Source organism: Uloborus diversus, unplaced genomic scaffold (assembly GCF_026930045.1).
Source record: "Uloborus diversus isolate 005 unplaced genomic scaffold, Udiv.v.3.1 scaffold_661, whole genome shotgun sequence".
NCBI lineage: Eukaryota > Metazoa > Arthropoda > Arachnida > Araneae > Uloboridae > Uloborus > Uloborus diversus.
The window spans coordinates 1-15,868 of NW_026558859.1; the positions used below are offsets into that span (position 1 = coordinate 1).

The 15,868-nt window shown below is 32.6% G+C and overlaps 1 protein-coding gene across 1 annotated transcript in view; it reads left to right on the forward strand.

Annotated features, from left to right (window-relative positions):
• The first annotated feature begins 11,276 nt into the window (after positions 1-11,276).
• LOC129233725 (uncharacterized) overlaps positions 11,277-15,868 on the forward strand; it is a 45,415-nt gene continuing 40,823 nt past the window's right edge. Inside the window, exons 1-2 of the mRNA XM_054867702.1 lie at positions 11,277-11,373; positions 15,178-15,201. Of these exons, the coding sequence (XP_054723677.1) occupies positions 11,277-11,373; positions 15,178-15,201 (121 nt within the window). The remainder of the gene's footprint in view (positions 11,374-15,177; positions 15,202-15,868) is intronic.

Here is a 15,868-nt window from a genome sequence, read left to right on the forward strand (position 1 = left end):
AACTGCGCTGGGGGCAAGTGGTTTTTCCGTTAAATTTTGTGACACAAAAACGGGAGTTAGTTTTTCTGAAAAGTATTGGCAAGCAGAAAACAAATTAGAATGTTAGGAACCTTGAACATAGTGAAAGGGGGGGGAGGGGGAAAAGTGGTTGTCCGTGGAATTTTTGTGATAAAATTACGGCAGTAGTTGGTTTTTCTGATAGGTATTGGCACGAGGAAAACGAATTAGGATGTGGCCAACCCTAAAAATGGTGCAGGGGGCGGGGGGGGGGGGGTTATAACTGAAAACATAAAATAGGTATATATGCAACATTTTTCGCTTTGCAATAAGTTTTCAAAGCTTAAAATGCTTAATTTAACTAATAACAACATTATAATGCACAAACATCCGAATTAAATTGCAGACGCACGTGTTAAGAACTTCTTTTTCAATGTAAAATGTTAGTTTGTGAATGAAAATGCATTCGGCTACGGTTGATAACTTCCATTGATTCCACTTTCTTGTAACCAAACCCATCATTTAGGAATTAAGGTAAGGGTGGGGGGGGGGGAATCGGGGGCACTCCAAATTTTCAAGATATAATGCATTTGAAATAATTAAGGGGCTAGGAATTTCCTACTCCCTCTTATTTTTTTGACCGTTCGACGGCCTGCACAAATGCGTCTAGGGCAAATTTTATGTAAAAAGCGTTTATAAAATTTTATTTTTCTTTTGTACATTATCCCACTTAAAATTTAGTTTTTCACAAAAGTACTAGTTGTTTCTGAAAATTGTATGAATTTCAAATTTACACAGAATATACAATCCCTTTTTTTTTTTGCGTTTTAGCGGGGGGGGAGGGGGTGACATCACAAATTACCGCCCCGGGTGTCACCCATGCTTGGTACGCCACTGACGTAGGTATTTTTTTTTTCCTTTTTTTTTTTTTCTTTTTGTCTTCTTTTGCTATAAAAATCCTCCTCCCCCCTTTTTTCCTAAATTCTTTATTTATTACCTACTGTCAATATTCAATTTCAATTGAATTCAATTTGTAAGATAATTTATTTTCCTTTATTGAAAATTTGATATTGATTAACTAATTACAAAACAGTAGAAAGGCTGGTAATTTCTGGGGAGTTGTTTCTAAAATTTGATTTTCCATTTCGCCAACATCAAAATTAGCAATATTATATAAATACTGTATTCGATTATACTGTAAGCATTTGTAAATTGGCTTGCTATATAATATGATGGATTTCAAGGAAAAGAGAATGCTTCAAAAATGCTCCTTTTTTCTTTTCTTCTCAATTTAGGATCTTTCCTTTGGGTTGAACTTTAAAGTTCTTTATCAGCTGAAGAGAAATAATGATTGAAAAATTTATTCCTTTTACGAATATTTTTCAATATACATTTACAGAAGCAGAGTATTTATTTATTTTAACTGCTCTTGTAACCAAGATTGCTGTTTTGACTTTTTAATCTTGAAAATAAAGATGGAATTGTGTAATCATAGGTACAAGTTGCTTGTTTTGAAAAAAAAAAAAAAAAAATCTAGAAAAGTACTGTTTTGAGGATATCTTAAGATTGGGTCTTGGAAAACAATACCTAGAAAAAATGGAATTTGAAAACCGGAATATTGAAGAAGTAATACTTTTTTATTTAGCATATGCTTATTTAATTATAATTTTAAAGGAGAAGAGAACATGTCTTTGAAACTGAGATTGTTGTTATAATTGCAACTGGAGCGGGGGGGAGAGTTGGTTTTCACATTACTAATCCTAATATGGAAGATTATATATTCTGTTATGTCTGCTCCCATCCCCAAAAGCTCAATTAGCACAACAAACCTTTTACATTTTGTAGGGGTGACCCTCCCCCCGAATATCCGGAAGAATCCCCCTCCAAAAGCAAGAGCCCCCAAATAAAAAAATACCCCTCAAGCCCCTTTAAAAATTTCAATGGCGCAATCAGCGCCATTGAAATTTTTACCCCCCCCTCCCCCCCACATTGTAGTGTTTTTTTTATTCAATTTGAATTAGCAGATTTTTTCATCAAGACTTTTGGATGCCTCTAAACCTTTCGCACTCTGCACTTCATTAGACACGGCAACAACATAATATTCAATCCACGATTACGAACTATTTATATTTTTTCATCTGCATTTATGACGGTTAAGATTTTTTTTTTTAGTATCATTATTTTTTTTAAGTTATTATTATTATTTCGATTATAGTTTCTTGGGAAAAATATATTTCATATAAGACATTCTTACTAATATAGATGGTGTTATATAGTAAATCAACAAAATTTACGGATAATTTTTATCAAATTTATGTATTGGCTGTTTTAACCTCTTCGATTTTTGTTTTAGACACTGTAATATTGAAATATGCAAAAAATACGACTTACTTTTTGCCATTCGACTAAGCTTTTTGCACCGGAGCATTCTGCCATTTTTCCTTTGTGTACTATTTTTTAAAATTCTCGGAGAATTAATTTTTAAGAACTTCAGGATTTGCTTCAAGAAAATCTAAAATTATTTCGGCGTGATTCTTTGTAACGTAAAACGTATTCTTTGAAGAATAGCATTAGCGTGCCAGTCGTCAAAGTTCGCGCTTTTCCGTCCAAGAATTAAACAAAACAAAACTAGCTGCACTGAAAGGACATTGGTTTGGAAGAAGTCACGTGTACCTCCTGGCCGACCAAACTAATCGAAAAATCGGCGCCTCTTCGAAAGACAGCTGAGGAGCTGTTCAGAATTCAACGTTGCGAGATTTTTTTCGATAACATCGATCACGTGACGGGAAATCTCCGAAGTCGAAACGTAAGTAGTTTAGAATGACCACCCTGGTCCCCCCTATGCATTATTTTGAATAGTTAACAGAAAATACAAATGCAGCTTGATTGACCAATTAATACAGAAGAATAGTACGAAGGGTAAATTTATTCTTCTTTTTGATTGCAACTTCCCGTAATCCCAGACATATCGTTTTTTGAACATATGAAATCAAATTTAATTAACTACTGTTGACTATCTCCTAGAATTTCTTTTGTACAGATGAAAAAGGTTAAAGATCGAGTTTATGTAAACCCCGAGAGAAATACAAACAACCGCCAATTCAGCGCTCACTGAACCAAAACGGTCGACTGACACTTAGGCACCAACTCCCTAACACTGCATAAGAAAAGCGCATTAATATTGCCAAATCCAGCTAATGACCAAGAAAAAAAAAACGCCAAAGAGGGGGGCTCAAGTAAGTTCTATGGGGGAGGGCTTGAGGGAGGCAAAAAATGAATTTCGTAAAAGAGCGAAGGGGGTTAAAGAGAAAAAAAATCAGCGTAACGGCGGAGCGCGCGTAATTTATGGAATGTGTCACATTGGCTGCTACAATTAAGGAAGCTTTGAGCTGCGTCTAAATTAATCTGCTGTTTAGCTCCATTAATGTTTTATGCAATAAAAGCGGATGCAGTTTAAAAGTGTGAAAGAGGGTTAATGCTAAATCAATACTCCGTCATTACTAAAACGCCTCTTCACCTTCTATACTGAAGGAAGAAAAAAAAAGGTCATGCTAGAAAAAATATAAAAACGATGCGAAAAAATTGGTTCTGGGTAAAAAATAGACGGCGTTAAGGCAGGAATCAGTTAACGGAAATTTCTAACACAGCGTTACCTCCCACCATTTCATTTCTTTTTTAACTCTGTTTTTTAATTTTGTTTCAAAAGTACCTTTTGCTCCCTTATTAGCCGAGCTGAAGGGAAGATTATTGCGAGAGAAAAAAATCTATGAAATGAGTTACAGCGTGTGAAAGGCTGAATTTTTAAAATAAGTTTTTCTGGGGAAAAGTTAAATAAAAAAGCGATTAATAATCATTATTTAACAAGAACATTTTTAAGAGTTTTTTTCCCCCTCTTTTATAGAGATAAAAACATAAATGTTTCGGTCATTGCTACCTGGTTCTCAAAGATATAGTGAAAAAAAGGAAAGAAAAAACTGATTTTTTGAATCTTTTGAACTGGTTGTTTTAATCGAAGAAAGTTTCAAAAGCCCACATCTTATTGTTCTCTGCTAAGTTTATCGTCGGCTAGATGGCGTGGTAGTAAGGCATTGGCCTTCTACGTCTTGGACCCGGGTTCTGACCCGTGGTAGTCAGTCGGTGGTTTTTCTAGATGCAGAATATTGTCAGTTGATGTCACTGACTATGCGGCATGTAAAATAGCTCTTGGTTATTCGTCTGGCTTTAAGTGCCCCTGGCAAAATTAAATTCCTGGTGAATCTTCGCATCGAAGAGATCCCAGTGCCTCCATCTGGTGAAGCTGGGCTTCAAAATTAGCTCTGCCATTGACATCCGCGCCTTATTGGTGACACATGAAGGACTGGGTGCCACATCGGGGGGACTGCACTAGCTCTGCAAAAGGCTAAGGCCTTAGGGGGCCTTAAAGAGCCCCATTAGAAAAAATAAGTTCAGCCTTAAAATTTAGTCGTTCATAATTATTACTTTTCATTTTTGTTTTTGGCATGGATTAAAAAACTTGTCCCGCTCAAAAAAAAAAAAAAACACCAGGGCAGAGTTAGCATAATAAAAATTTTTTTAATACAAGATTTCAGTTTGTATTACTATTTATAAATGATTATTAAGGTGTATATCGGTGGTAAAGTTACTACTGATGTTTTAAATATTTGTTATGAACGACCTAAATAAAAAATTTTAACATTTCACGACTGAACGATTTTAAGCTATGCAAGGTACATACGTACGTTCAAAGGCACGGTCCTACGTACGTCTACAAATTTGATACAATCAAGTTATTAAGTTCAAAACTTGAGTTTTGAGACATTGTGAAGCTTAACTTTCAAACCGCTATGAAAAATAGTAAGACTCGTTTAACAGACCCTTGTCTACAAGTATTACAGTAAGTTTATTCGTGTAACTTTTTGTTTACATAATTGATATAAATTTATATAATTGATATACATCATGAAGAGCCAACTGTAAATTCAAACTTATTAATTTAACTTATTACTAAATTCGCAATACTTTTTGTAGAAATTACAAAAAATATCTGTAATACTTAACAAACTTTGATTTGTACAGCATCCTGATTTGAACAAAACAAATTGGCACTAATATTACTTCCACTAATAATGGTCGTACATTTTTCCACTTTCCGTAATATAGAGGACGTTCTTCTTGTCAAAAGAAACTTTCTTCTTCATCTTAAAACCAGCGAAAATTCAACAGGGCAAAATTCATAATACTAAAAGTAGAAACTATATAATATCGGTAGCACTTAATACCTTTGATTTTGCACAGCATCCTGGTTTAAACAAACGCCAAATTGACTTTTATATTACTTCCACTAATAAAGTGTCGGATATCTTTCCAGTTTCCGTAATATGGTGTAAGTCCTTTTCGTCACAAGAAACTTTCTTCTCCATCTTAAAACCAACGAAAATTCAACGGGGACTAAACTCGCAATATTTTTTTGTAGAAAGTACAAGAAATATCCGTAATATTTAGAAAAGTTTGATTTTGTTCAGGTTCCTTATTTGAACAAAGAAATGAACACTAATGTTACTTCCACTGGTAATGTGTCGGACATCTTTCCAAATTCCGCAATATGGTGAAAGTCCTTCTCGTAAAAAGAAACTTTCCTCTCCAACTTAAAAGCAGAGAATATTCAATGGGGACTAAACGCCGTGCTGAATTTTTTCTCCCCATTCGTCGCGGTAGCAAAGCAAAAATGAAGACTTACCACCTACAAAGTTAATGAGGACGGGTGCTGAAGCGGGGGGGATAACACCCCAAAAAAGGGCGGGAAAATAACAAATCGCTACCCTCTTCATCATTTTCGAATTTAAAATGCTAAGGTAAGAAAATTAAAGAACAGAGGCGTAAGCAAATGCGAGAGGATTTGGGGCTGCTCTTTGTTCATTTGCATACTACCGATAAATTCGACAAATAAGAGAAAAATAATACACCAGCGCAGGAATCAAAAAGTGCAAATGATTTCGATTTTTTAATGCGCAGAAGTTTTTCACTTAAGATTCGGTGCTAATCTACTGGAGAACTGCTATGTATAAATTTTCGCATTATATTGATATGAGCAGTAGATTTATTTTTCCGGCTTTCTCTCTTTTTCCCCCATCCGGAGTGTTTTCCAATGGCCGCGTTTATATGTGAAGTAAAAGAAATGCGAAAAGAGGTTATTAGACGGAATTCTTTATTTTGTTTTGTGGAATGTTGTTTGGTATACAAATTTTATTAGAGAGATTTCATTAGTGAATTCCATATTAATTCTCAATCGAATTATTTATACGTCTGTGAAATAGTACCTTTGACAACACATTAAAAAGTTAAATTATATTTGTTTTCCATAGAAGTTGGAAAGGAAGGAAATCTCAAGGAATACTTAGGACATTCGTAAATTTGATTACTATAATTCAATACTAGGCAGCTGCATCATATTTGTTGTTTGTTGCAAGGAAAAGTTAACTTCGGAAGCAGATTTCAGTCATGAATTACATTTGGGCAAAATCTGACATTAGTTTCTGATCCAAAGTACAAAAAATGTAGGTAAGTTTAATGGGGGAAAAAAGTGAAAATACATTTTGAATAATAATAAAAAAAAATTGATAATAATCTAATATTAAAAAACGTCATCATAGCCCTAACAAATTTGTTACAAACCCTTTGCCAATTTATAACCGGCATCAGTTTAATATCAGTTTAATAATATTTATGATAATAACACTATTTGAGGAATACAGCCACAAAAATATCATTGAAACAATCCTTTTTTCTTTTGGCGAATATTTTGTTCACGTTTACCAAAGCGAAACCTTATTTTGAATGTCTTAAATACGTTTATTTAAATGCCACAATTTTAAAATGAATAATTTATTATTTTATAGTAAACAAATGTTTTTGGGAAAGCGTACTTAACGAATACTTTTTTAACAGTAGGCCAAAGTCACCCGACATAAAGATACTTTCTAGAATGGGTTACCTGAGATTTTTTATACATGTTACCCATAAAGTATGAAATCCGTTATTTTATAGAACACCTAGTTATTTCATGGAATAACTGATCGTGTCCGTTAAAGTGTAAAACTCTCTTGTATTTCATGGTTTAGCTAATTATTTCATAGAATAACGATCTGCAGCCCATTAAAGTGTAAAATAATCTATATCATATATCTTGTACGACAAATACATTTACCTTCCACCCCTACAGCATTTATGAACTGTTCCATGCCACAGGGAGAGAATGTGTTGGCGCAATGTTTTTGTTTTAGAAATAATGTTCTTTGTAATTCTGTCATTTTAGTAATGCTTGTTGTAACAAATGATTTTATGGTACGTTTCCATAAATACCATTTACACGCTGCATAAATTAGATAAATTGCTTCTTTTTCATTTTATTTGTCTATCGTTAGTTTATTTATGGAATACCTAGTTATTTCATTTTGGATAAATTGTTTACTTTACACTTTAACTGTCTTTCATTAGTTAATTTGTAGAATACCTAGTTATTTCATAGAATAACTAGTTAAAGTGTCAAATTAATAACATATTACATCCTTTAACGGACACGATCAGTTATTTCAAGGAATAACTAGGTATTCTATAAAATAGCTGCATTATATAATTTAACGGTAATACATACATGCATTCCACATCTGTGAAAAATATCGAAACTAAATCTTGTAAGAATAAGTTGAGTAGATTTCTGTTGTAACCAGAAAAAAGGATTTGAAATGTAGTTATAAAGGTTACAAGTTTTTGCTTGTTTTACAGTTCATTTTTTTACAGTGCTACAGTGATCAAATTGCACCGTTCTTATACGTTGAAAATTATAACTTCATAAATTATTATTTCTTCTGTGTTAATATTAAAGAGAGGAATGTTGAGCAAAGTGAAATACGATGCAACAAATAAAATATTATCCCGTTTTTAGCAGCAACCATATGGTAAGGCTTTAACTATATTGTAACTACATGTAGGCTACTCCAGTCAAGAAATTTATCTTTGATGATCAAAGCATATAATAATACAAGCAAGTTTCAAAAAATTGATACTCATATCGTTATGTTTTTGTTCTATGTCAAAAATGATTTCTGTTACTAGAAAATGATGTAGTTTATTATTGACATTTTTAATATTCATTGAGAACTACTAATATTCAGTGTAGTTCTTATTTAATTGGTATTAAGTTCATTTTTGTTTTAAATCATTGTCCAACTATTCAAGTGCATACGGAGCAGAGTGGATGGGGCAAAGTGAAATAGTTCTTTTCGTTTACTTATTTGATTATTAATAAAGCCACTAATGCGTTCATTTACTAAGGATTTACTAAGGAATTCATTTGAATTTTTCACTTTTAAAAATTCACTTATTTGTTCATTTATCCATTCATTTTTCTTATTCATTCACTATTTTATTCCCTTCATTTGTTAATTTTTCTTTGTTAATCAATTAATATTCTTATTTATTCGTTGATTGTTTCATTATCTATTCATTTATTCATTCATTAGTTTAACTACTACTCATTTATTTGAAGAAAATTTTTTGTAATATTCCAATAGAAAATATTTCAATGGAAAAAAATATTTGTTTTTCACATTGCCCCATGGGGGAAAAAAGTGAAAATGTTTCACCTGTTTTTTTTTTTTTTTTTTTTTTTTTCAATGTGCGAGATTTACTGCCAAAAATGAAAAAGTGAAAATGTTTCACAGCTTTTTTTTTTTTTCTTTTCAATGTGCGAATTTACTGCCAAAAATGAAAAGCAATATTTAAGTGCAAGCTTTATTATAAAATGCAATGTTCTTTCTTTACGTACTGTAATTTTAGAACTAATTTTCAATTAGTTCATTTTAAAAAAAAGTAATTAAGGCTCGGATTCACTGAGATTATTTTTTTAAATCAAATGATTACAAAAGACACATTATTTTCTGTTCAAACGCATTAAAATATTCCTCCAGTTCAATTTCGTAGTCAGTATGAAATGTAGGTTTCAAATAGCTCTACAGCACACTGACACATATCAAAACTTAATTTCAAAAGTTAACACGCGCACAACACACACTCGCCTGTAGTAAGTTTTCTCTTTTCAAAAAAAAAAAAAAACTCAAAATAATGTCGCTTCCATTTCGCAGAATTTTAGTTTAAAACGCTTCTAATAGATGGCGCGTAATGTTCGCTCTCAAAACTTAAATCCTAAACGCAGAACTAAAGTTATCCTTTTTAAGCTAGCAATTTTGATATATATTTTTTAATTTCGGGAGATAAGCGAGATTGTTTTCTTGCCATAAAATAATTTGGTAATATTTCTGATTTTAAATATTTTGTTTAAAAGAAAAAACAATCACTCTTAAAAAGTACGAACATTTTTAGTTCCCCACGCAAAAATCCATTTCAGTCATTTAATATAGTTATATATATTAAAAAATAAAATATTATTTTAAACTTAACTGCTACAAATGAATGCACTTCAACTTGAAATTATTTCTAGTTTTCCAGGAAAAAACGAATGCCAGTTAAATGTAGAATTTATATTGAAAAACAAATCAAATTGAAAAGGAAATAAGTACTCTTGTAAATTATTAAGGCATCTTTTAATTTAGCGGTTATCAAAATGTAACTTAATTAATTTACTAAAACTCAATCGTCAAAAAACTACAGTAGTATGAAGAAAAGGAGTTTTTGTCGGATGTCTTTTCCTCCATAAGCTCACTTAATTTGCATTAAAAAGGGGGTTTCCTCGTAAACCCAAAACACTTGTATGCAGGAATCTGCAATTTTGTGCAATTCACAACGTCGTTTTTACTTTCTTTTAATCTTGCAGTTATTAATTATTATCTTTGGGGTCAAATTCGAATTCTAATGCAGCAGTTTATACCTATGAAAGGATTGTTTTGATCAAAAAACAAAATCCGTCAGAAGGTATTTTTGATTAAAAAAACCCCTCCAGAAGATATTTTTGACCAAAAAACCTCCTTCAGAGGGTTGTTTCGATCAAAAAACCCCTCCAGAAGGTATTTCTGGCTGCGCTCGTGGAGAGGGGATTCATTAAATTAGGACGCTTTGCAACGAGGTGGAGGAAGGGGGTAAAAAAAGTGTGACATCACATTTTTTATGTAATATGCTATCAAAAAACATGTGACAAGTGGAGGAGAGGGTGTATGGTGAAGTGTGGCACTTTGTGACAAAAGGGGGAAGGGAAGACATTTTCTGAGAAAAAGGCTTGACATCATTTTTATGAATAGCTCCTTTGTCCAATTTATACATTTGCCTAATTTATTTTGAAATAAATGCATTGAACCTTCCCATACTTACGTTTTTTACCAGACTATTTACGAGTTACTAGTATAAAACTACTTGTTTGCTGTTCAATGTGATTGTAAGGGACTGTGTGTCCAGTAAGTGAAAACTTTAATAGGCCTATTGTTAATTAAAAACAAATATTCAGATCTCGATATAAGGTCTCCCCTCTGGACTTCGCGAAACTGACCTTATAAGCGGGGTGACCTTATCACCAATTTATATGTATTTGTCGATAAGTAAGGATATGAATAAGTCGTATACTTCTTTGAAAAATTTAAAACTATCAAAAATATCAGTTTCTTAGAATATAACTTTTTAACTAAGTCAAATCCATTAAAATTAAGGCAATTAATAAGGAATTTTAAATTATCACTTTTAAATTTTAATTCGGAATAAAGTTCTACACAAATATGCTCAAGCAAATTATGATGCACAACTTACCTAACTTCAATTAATCTGTAACACAGAACTGTATTGTCGAAATTTTTCGTTGATTTTTTGTAAAAAAAATCATTTTAAATATTATGTAAATATTTTTTTTTTTTTTGAGTTTTATTTTATTTATTTATTTATTTATTTTTTAATTTCTGAAGCTCTCGTATGGCTCGTAAAATATATTTTGTGACATTTATGCGCTGTGCACCTCTATTTGTGTCACTCTTCTTAGTAATATTGTAGTTATACTCGCATTGTACTGCATTCTCGGAACTTTATACGTTAATATGAGCAATGACTTTTCGCCGATACAAGATCGTGTACCGAAAAAAAATTACTCGGAATCAATTCTGTGGCACTGAAATCACCAAAGAAAGTCAACAAATGTACCCTTATAAGCGAATACGCTATTTAAGACCTGACGAGATATTCTATAATCATCCATAATATAGAATTCCTATTCAATGAGTCGCAACCTTAGAAAAGTGACCTTATATAGAGGCCTGACTGTAAACTTTTAAACTTTTGTCTCAGCAATGCCCGTTAGCAAAAGAAACGTACCTGGAGCGTTACTCTGGATGTCTCTAGAACTTCAAGTGACGTCTATTTCTCCCTCACGACAAGGGAGGATCGGTGAGAAAATAGTCGGTTGCCACATTTCGTGCTACGCTCAAACCTTCTAGTGAGGAATTTCTCCCCTTCGCTCTGCAACTCGAGACGGGGAAACGATTGACCAATCAAATGACTCCATATCTCACCTCACTAGCGTTTATCCAAACAGTTACACGTGTTTTATTAGTTTAACTCGACTTTATTTCTCTGTAATGGGTGAATCACAAAGGCGCATTTTAGTAAGAAAGCGGGGGGGGGGGGGGGCATAACCCCTTACACAGGGATAAATTAATTTTTCATTTACTATTTTTTAGTTGACTCCTTTGTGACATGCAACATTTTTTTAGTTTTTTACAAAGAGGCACACTAAACAAAGCATATTCGCATGAAAGCATTTTTCTTTGCTGAAGAAGTAATCCTAGAGTCGTTAGGAATAATAAAATACATAATTCACCGTTTGCGAACTCAAGGAAAGGTAACATCGCGGTTTGTCCAGTAATTTTTTGTTGATGGGATCAAAAATTTACATTTTTAAAAATTATGTGTAGAAGTACCTAGAAGAGCCATATTAATCCGAAGCTATTTGCGAAATGCTTGATTTATTTCTCAGCTTATAAAAAAGCAAAATGAAAGAAATCACATGGTAATTTCTTGGAAAAAACCATAATGTTATTGCAAACGGTATGTAGTATCAAAATATCTCAACTGTATCATGGCTTTAAGAACAAATCAGCAACTGCTTTGAAATTTGCAAACAAATAGTTTCTGAATTCTTCAGTTAAGCTTATATGTTATACAGCTTATGATTTTTACAATTTCATAATATTTTATAGTTTAAATATAAACTAATTTAAAAAAACTCAAATGAGGTATGAGTTTATTTAATAATAATCTTTCCAGATTTCTGAAATGTTCAACCGGGACACCGAAAATGGATGGTCCCACCCCCCCCGTGTCAAGTATTCAAAAGGGTACACACCTGTGGATGATTTTCGGAGTGTACGGCATTTTATTCTCAGTGCTATGAATAAATGGTTACTAACTATGAACATAAAACAGATGTAATAAAAAATGACATAAGCAGATAAACTTTGAACATTTCATTTCCGAGATGTAAATATTTGCAATTTATTTGAGCTAGAAAAACACTTTGAATGAGAAATAAAAAATTGAACATTATTTAGATATACTTTTCATTTTATAAGACTTTTTTGGTTTACATCATGTTGTAAAAATTTTCACAAACTAATCCGGCTCTAATTTTATAAGTCAATGTTACAAATGATAAAGTAATCTTTCTAAATAATCCTTCACACTCAATTATTTTTAAACTTTTGGTGATTTATAAACAAATTTATCTTTTATCAGGACGTGAAGTAAACCGACCGGAATGCCGGAATTTTGTTTGAAAACCGGAACCGTCCCGGGCAAACCGGGAGTCTAGCAAGCCTATTTAATAACCATGCCCTTATGTTATAATCATTAAAACAATGTTCTTTATTAAAACCACTCATTTTATAGCATCTCGGCGAAAGTATCCAGGGTTTAGCATTTAATTTTTTCGAAATGTTGAAGATATTTTACGCCCCTGTTCAAAAATATATTTTGAACAGGGGGTGAATAAGCCTGTGAATAATAATATTTATGTAGTATATTAATCGGTCTTAAGGGGATCTTCAAAATCATCTAAAAAGTAAAGTCATGAAAACTTGTTAGTGAAACAGTGTAAGGACGAGGGGGAGGGGAGGCACTTTTCAACTTCCGGGGGCCCCTTCAAAAAATGTTCGTATATCACCTCTCCCAGTGAATCAGCTACACTTTTATCATAAAAAGGGACTGAAAGAAATGTCAGAATCAACAATGCCGTCACCAGATTTTTGTATCAGGGAGGGTTTTACCAACGCATTTCTCGTGAAACCTATACTAGACTTATAAAATTTGATTTTGTTCGCATATTATATTGGTTTTTGTTACAATGTGTTATTTAAATGAGGGTAAGGGTACCAGTATAAGCAAATATAAAAGGGGACTTTTCCATGAAATGAAAAAAAAATTATGTAACCACCCCCATTAAATGTTCGATGTCTATTTAAAAACTCAAAAAAGGGGGGGGGGGGGAGAAATGAAATAGATTCGTGTACTCCTGTATACGCACTCAAACTGATATTTCTTAAATTCATACTGTTTGACACTTTTAAAAAATGTAAAATGTAGAGTTTGGCTCTTGTAAATTAAAAAAGCTTTGACGTTTTTGTTAGCGTCAGGTATTCAAATCTGAAGAGAACTAATGTTTTTAAAAGAAATGATATTCACAATGATAATAATAAAAATAAAGACTGCAGAAAAAGCACTTAGTTTGTATCGTTAAAAAATATTTTTATTTTTTTAAATGGAATTTAAAAAATAATAATAATAATAAATAAAACAATAAAAAGAAGTTTTCAGCAAAACAGTTTTATAAAAACCATATTTTTGCTTTGTTTTGAAATTTTTTCAGGGGGCTGGAACCCTAAAACCCGCTGCTTAATTACGGACATGGGAATCAAGAAACATCAGTTTAAAGTTATTATAGTCAGAAATGGAAAACAACCACTACTTAAATGCGAATAAATTAACTGCAAAATATTAAGCATTAGATCGACAGAGAAACTAGGCACAATTAGTTGAAAAACTAAACGCTGCAGGAGGTGTTTAAAAAAAAAGTGAAATCCTTGCAAAAGATAAATTATATTTTTAATATTACTACCGTTTTTGAATGCACCGTTTTTCTAAGAGTCAATTAATGTTATCAGTTTTAAATTTGTAGCTTAAGTCAGGATATATTTATTAAACTACTTTATAGACGAACAACAGTGGCTTTCAATCTATTTACAATTACATAACTTAGGTGGTAAAAGTGCTTAAAAGGTACCCACTTTTATTTCCATTAAGGTTTGAATTTGATAGTATTTTTATTTAGCTATTTGTTTATATTTGTTATATAAAGCTAAAGAAAAATTATTGTGGGTTAAAAGTCAATTATAAATAACTGACTATTTGGAATTATAGACTGAAGTTCAAGTTTTAAAAAAGCTTTTAAAATCATGGCGCAGAGTACTTTCCTTAATAATTTTCATCAAAAGCGAGTCAGTCAAAGCGAGAAATCAGCGTAAACAAACAATTCTCTCTACCGAAAAGGCGAACTCACCGGCTTTTTTACCAGTCTAGAACTACACGCTAGTCAAACAAGGTACCGACGCGTAAACGTGCTTTAGAGCGTAGTGCAAAATTCTAGCTCACGAGTAGTGACGTCACGCGGGAGAAAAAACTGGTTTTCTCTCTACCGGCTTCATTCTAGAGAGATCCAGAGTAATGCCCCTGGTTATTCTCAGAAGTAGAGGGGGAGGAAGAAAGGACAATAATGAAGTCTCCGGAAATGCTCTGACATTCTGAGAAGTAGAGAGGAGAATTAAGAAAATGGGGAAAGCTTGGAAGGAGGTTTATCCAGCAGATCATTGCATTCAGTAAATGAAATGATTTTCTTCGGACCCATTGGTTCCAAATGCTTTTTTCTTTTCTAAATCCTGTCACTCAGGATATGTGGCATGATTTAGATGGGCTGTGGGATACCTGGGAATGGAAGTTGGAAAGCAAAAAAGGATTACAAGCAGGCTGCCAGGTGCAGTGCCAGCCAGCACTATAATCTTCATTAGAGATTGATAAATTGCCTTCCAGCCTAGCTAAGCCCTGATCCTGTTGCTGGTTGTCATTTAGTGCTTAATTTTATATTTTATGTCATCAGAACCATGATACATATTATATGTTTATCTGCTTTTTCTTTTTCAGTTGACCCTGCTGCCAAAACAGAAGGTAATTTCTATGTTTTAACTTTTTTTTTTATGTGATTTTTTTCCCAAGCTGTTTTTTAGCTTGTAGACAGTTGAAATATTTAAAGATGTCTTTTGAAAATTCTTTTCATTTCTCGCAGAGTTCATTCTAAAGCAAGACGGCAAGAGCAAGTTCTCTGCTTATACTTTCAGCCGGGAATCTTACCTGCCTTGCGCCCCATATCTAAATCTAGAGTGGACTGCTCCACTCCTTTGTTTCTATTTAACTTTTCTCCTGTATCTACCTTTCCCAGAAATTAGTATTTTGCTTCCTTTTTTTTTTTTTTTTATATTTTCATCATAAAGTGATTCTTTCTCAAAGGGTCAGCTGCTAACTTCTGGAAATTCAAGGAAACTGAATATATAAATCCATAGATAGTGAAACTTCTTCAACCTGCCACCTCTTTTAAATGACTAAAATTTGATGAAACTGATTTTTTTCCTATAAAATGCTAACTTGCCCTCCATTAAAGGACAACTCCAGATGCCCTCCCTTGAAACAATTGCATTTTCTTCCTTGAGAAAATTAATAAATAAAGAAAAAGAATATAAAAAACACATTTATTACTTTGCTATTGAATGTGGATACAATCATAAAAATGCTGTGGAGTTTTTTTGGAGGACTATGACTATTCCCATTGCAAGCTCTA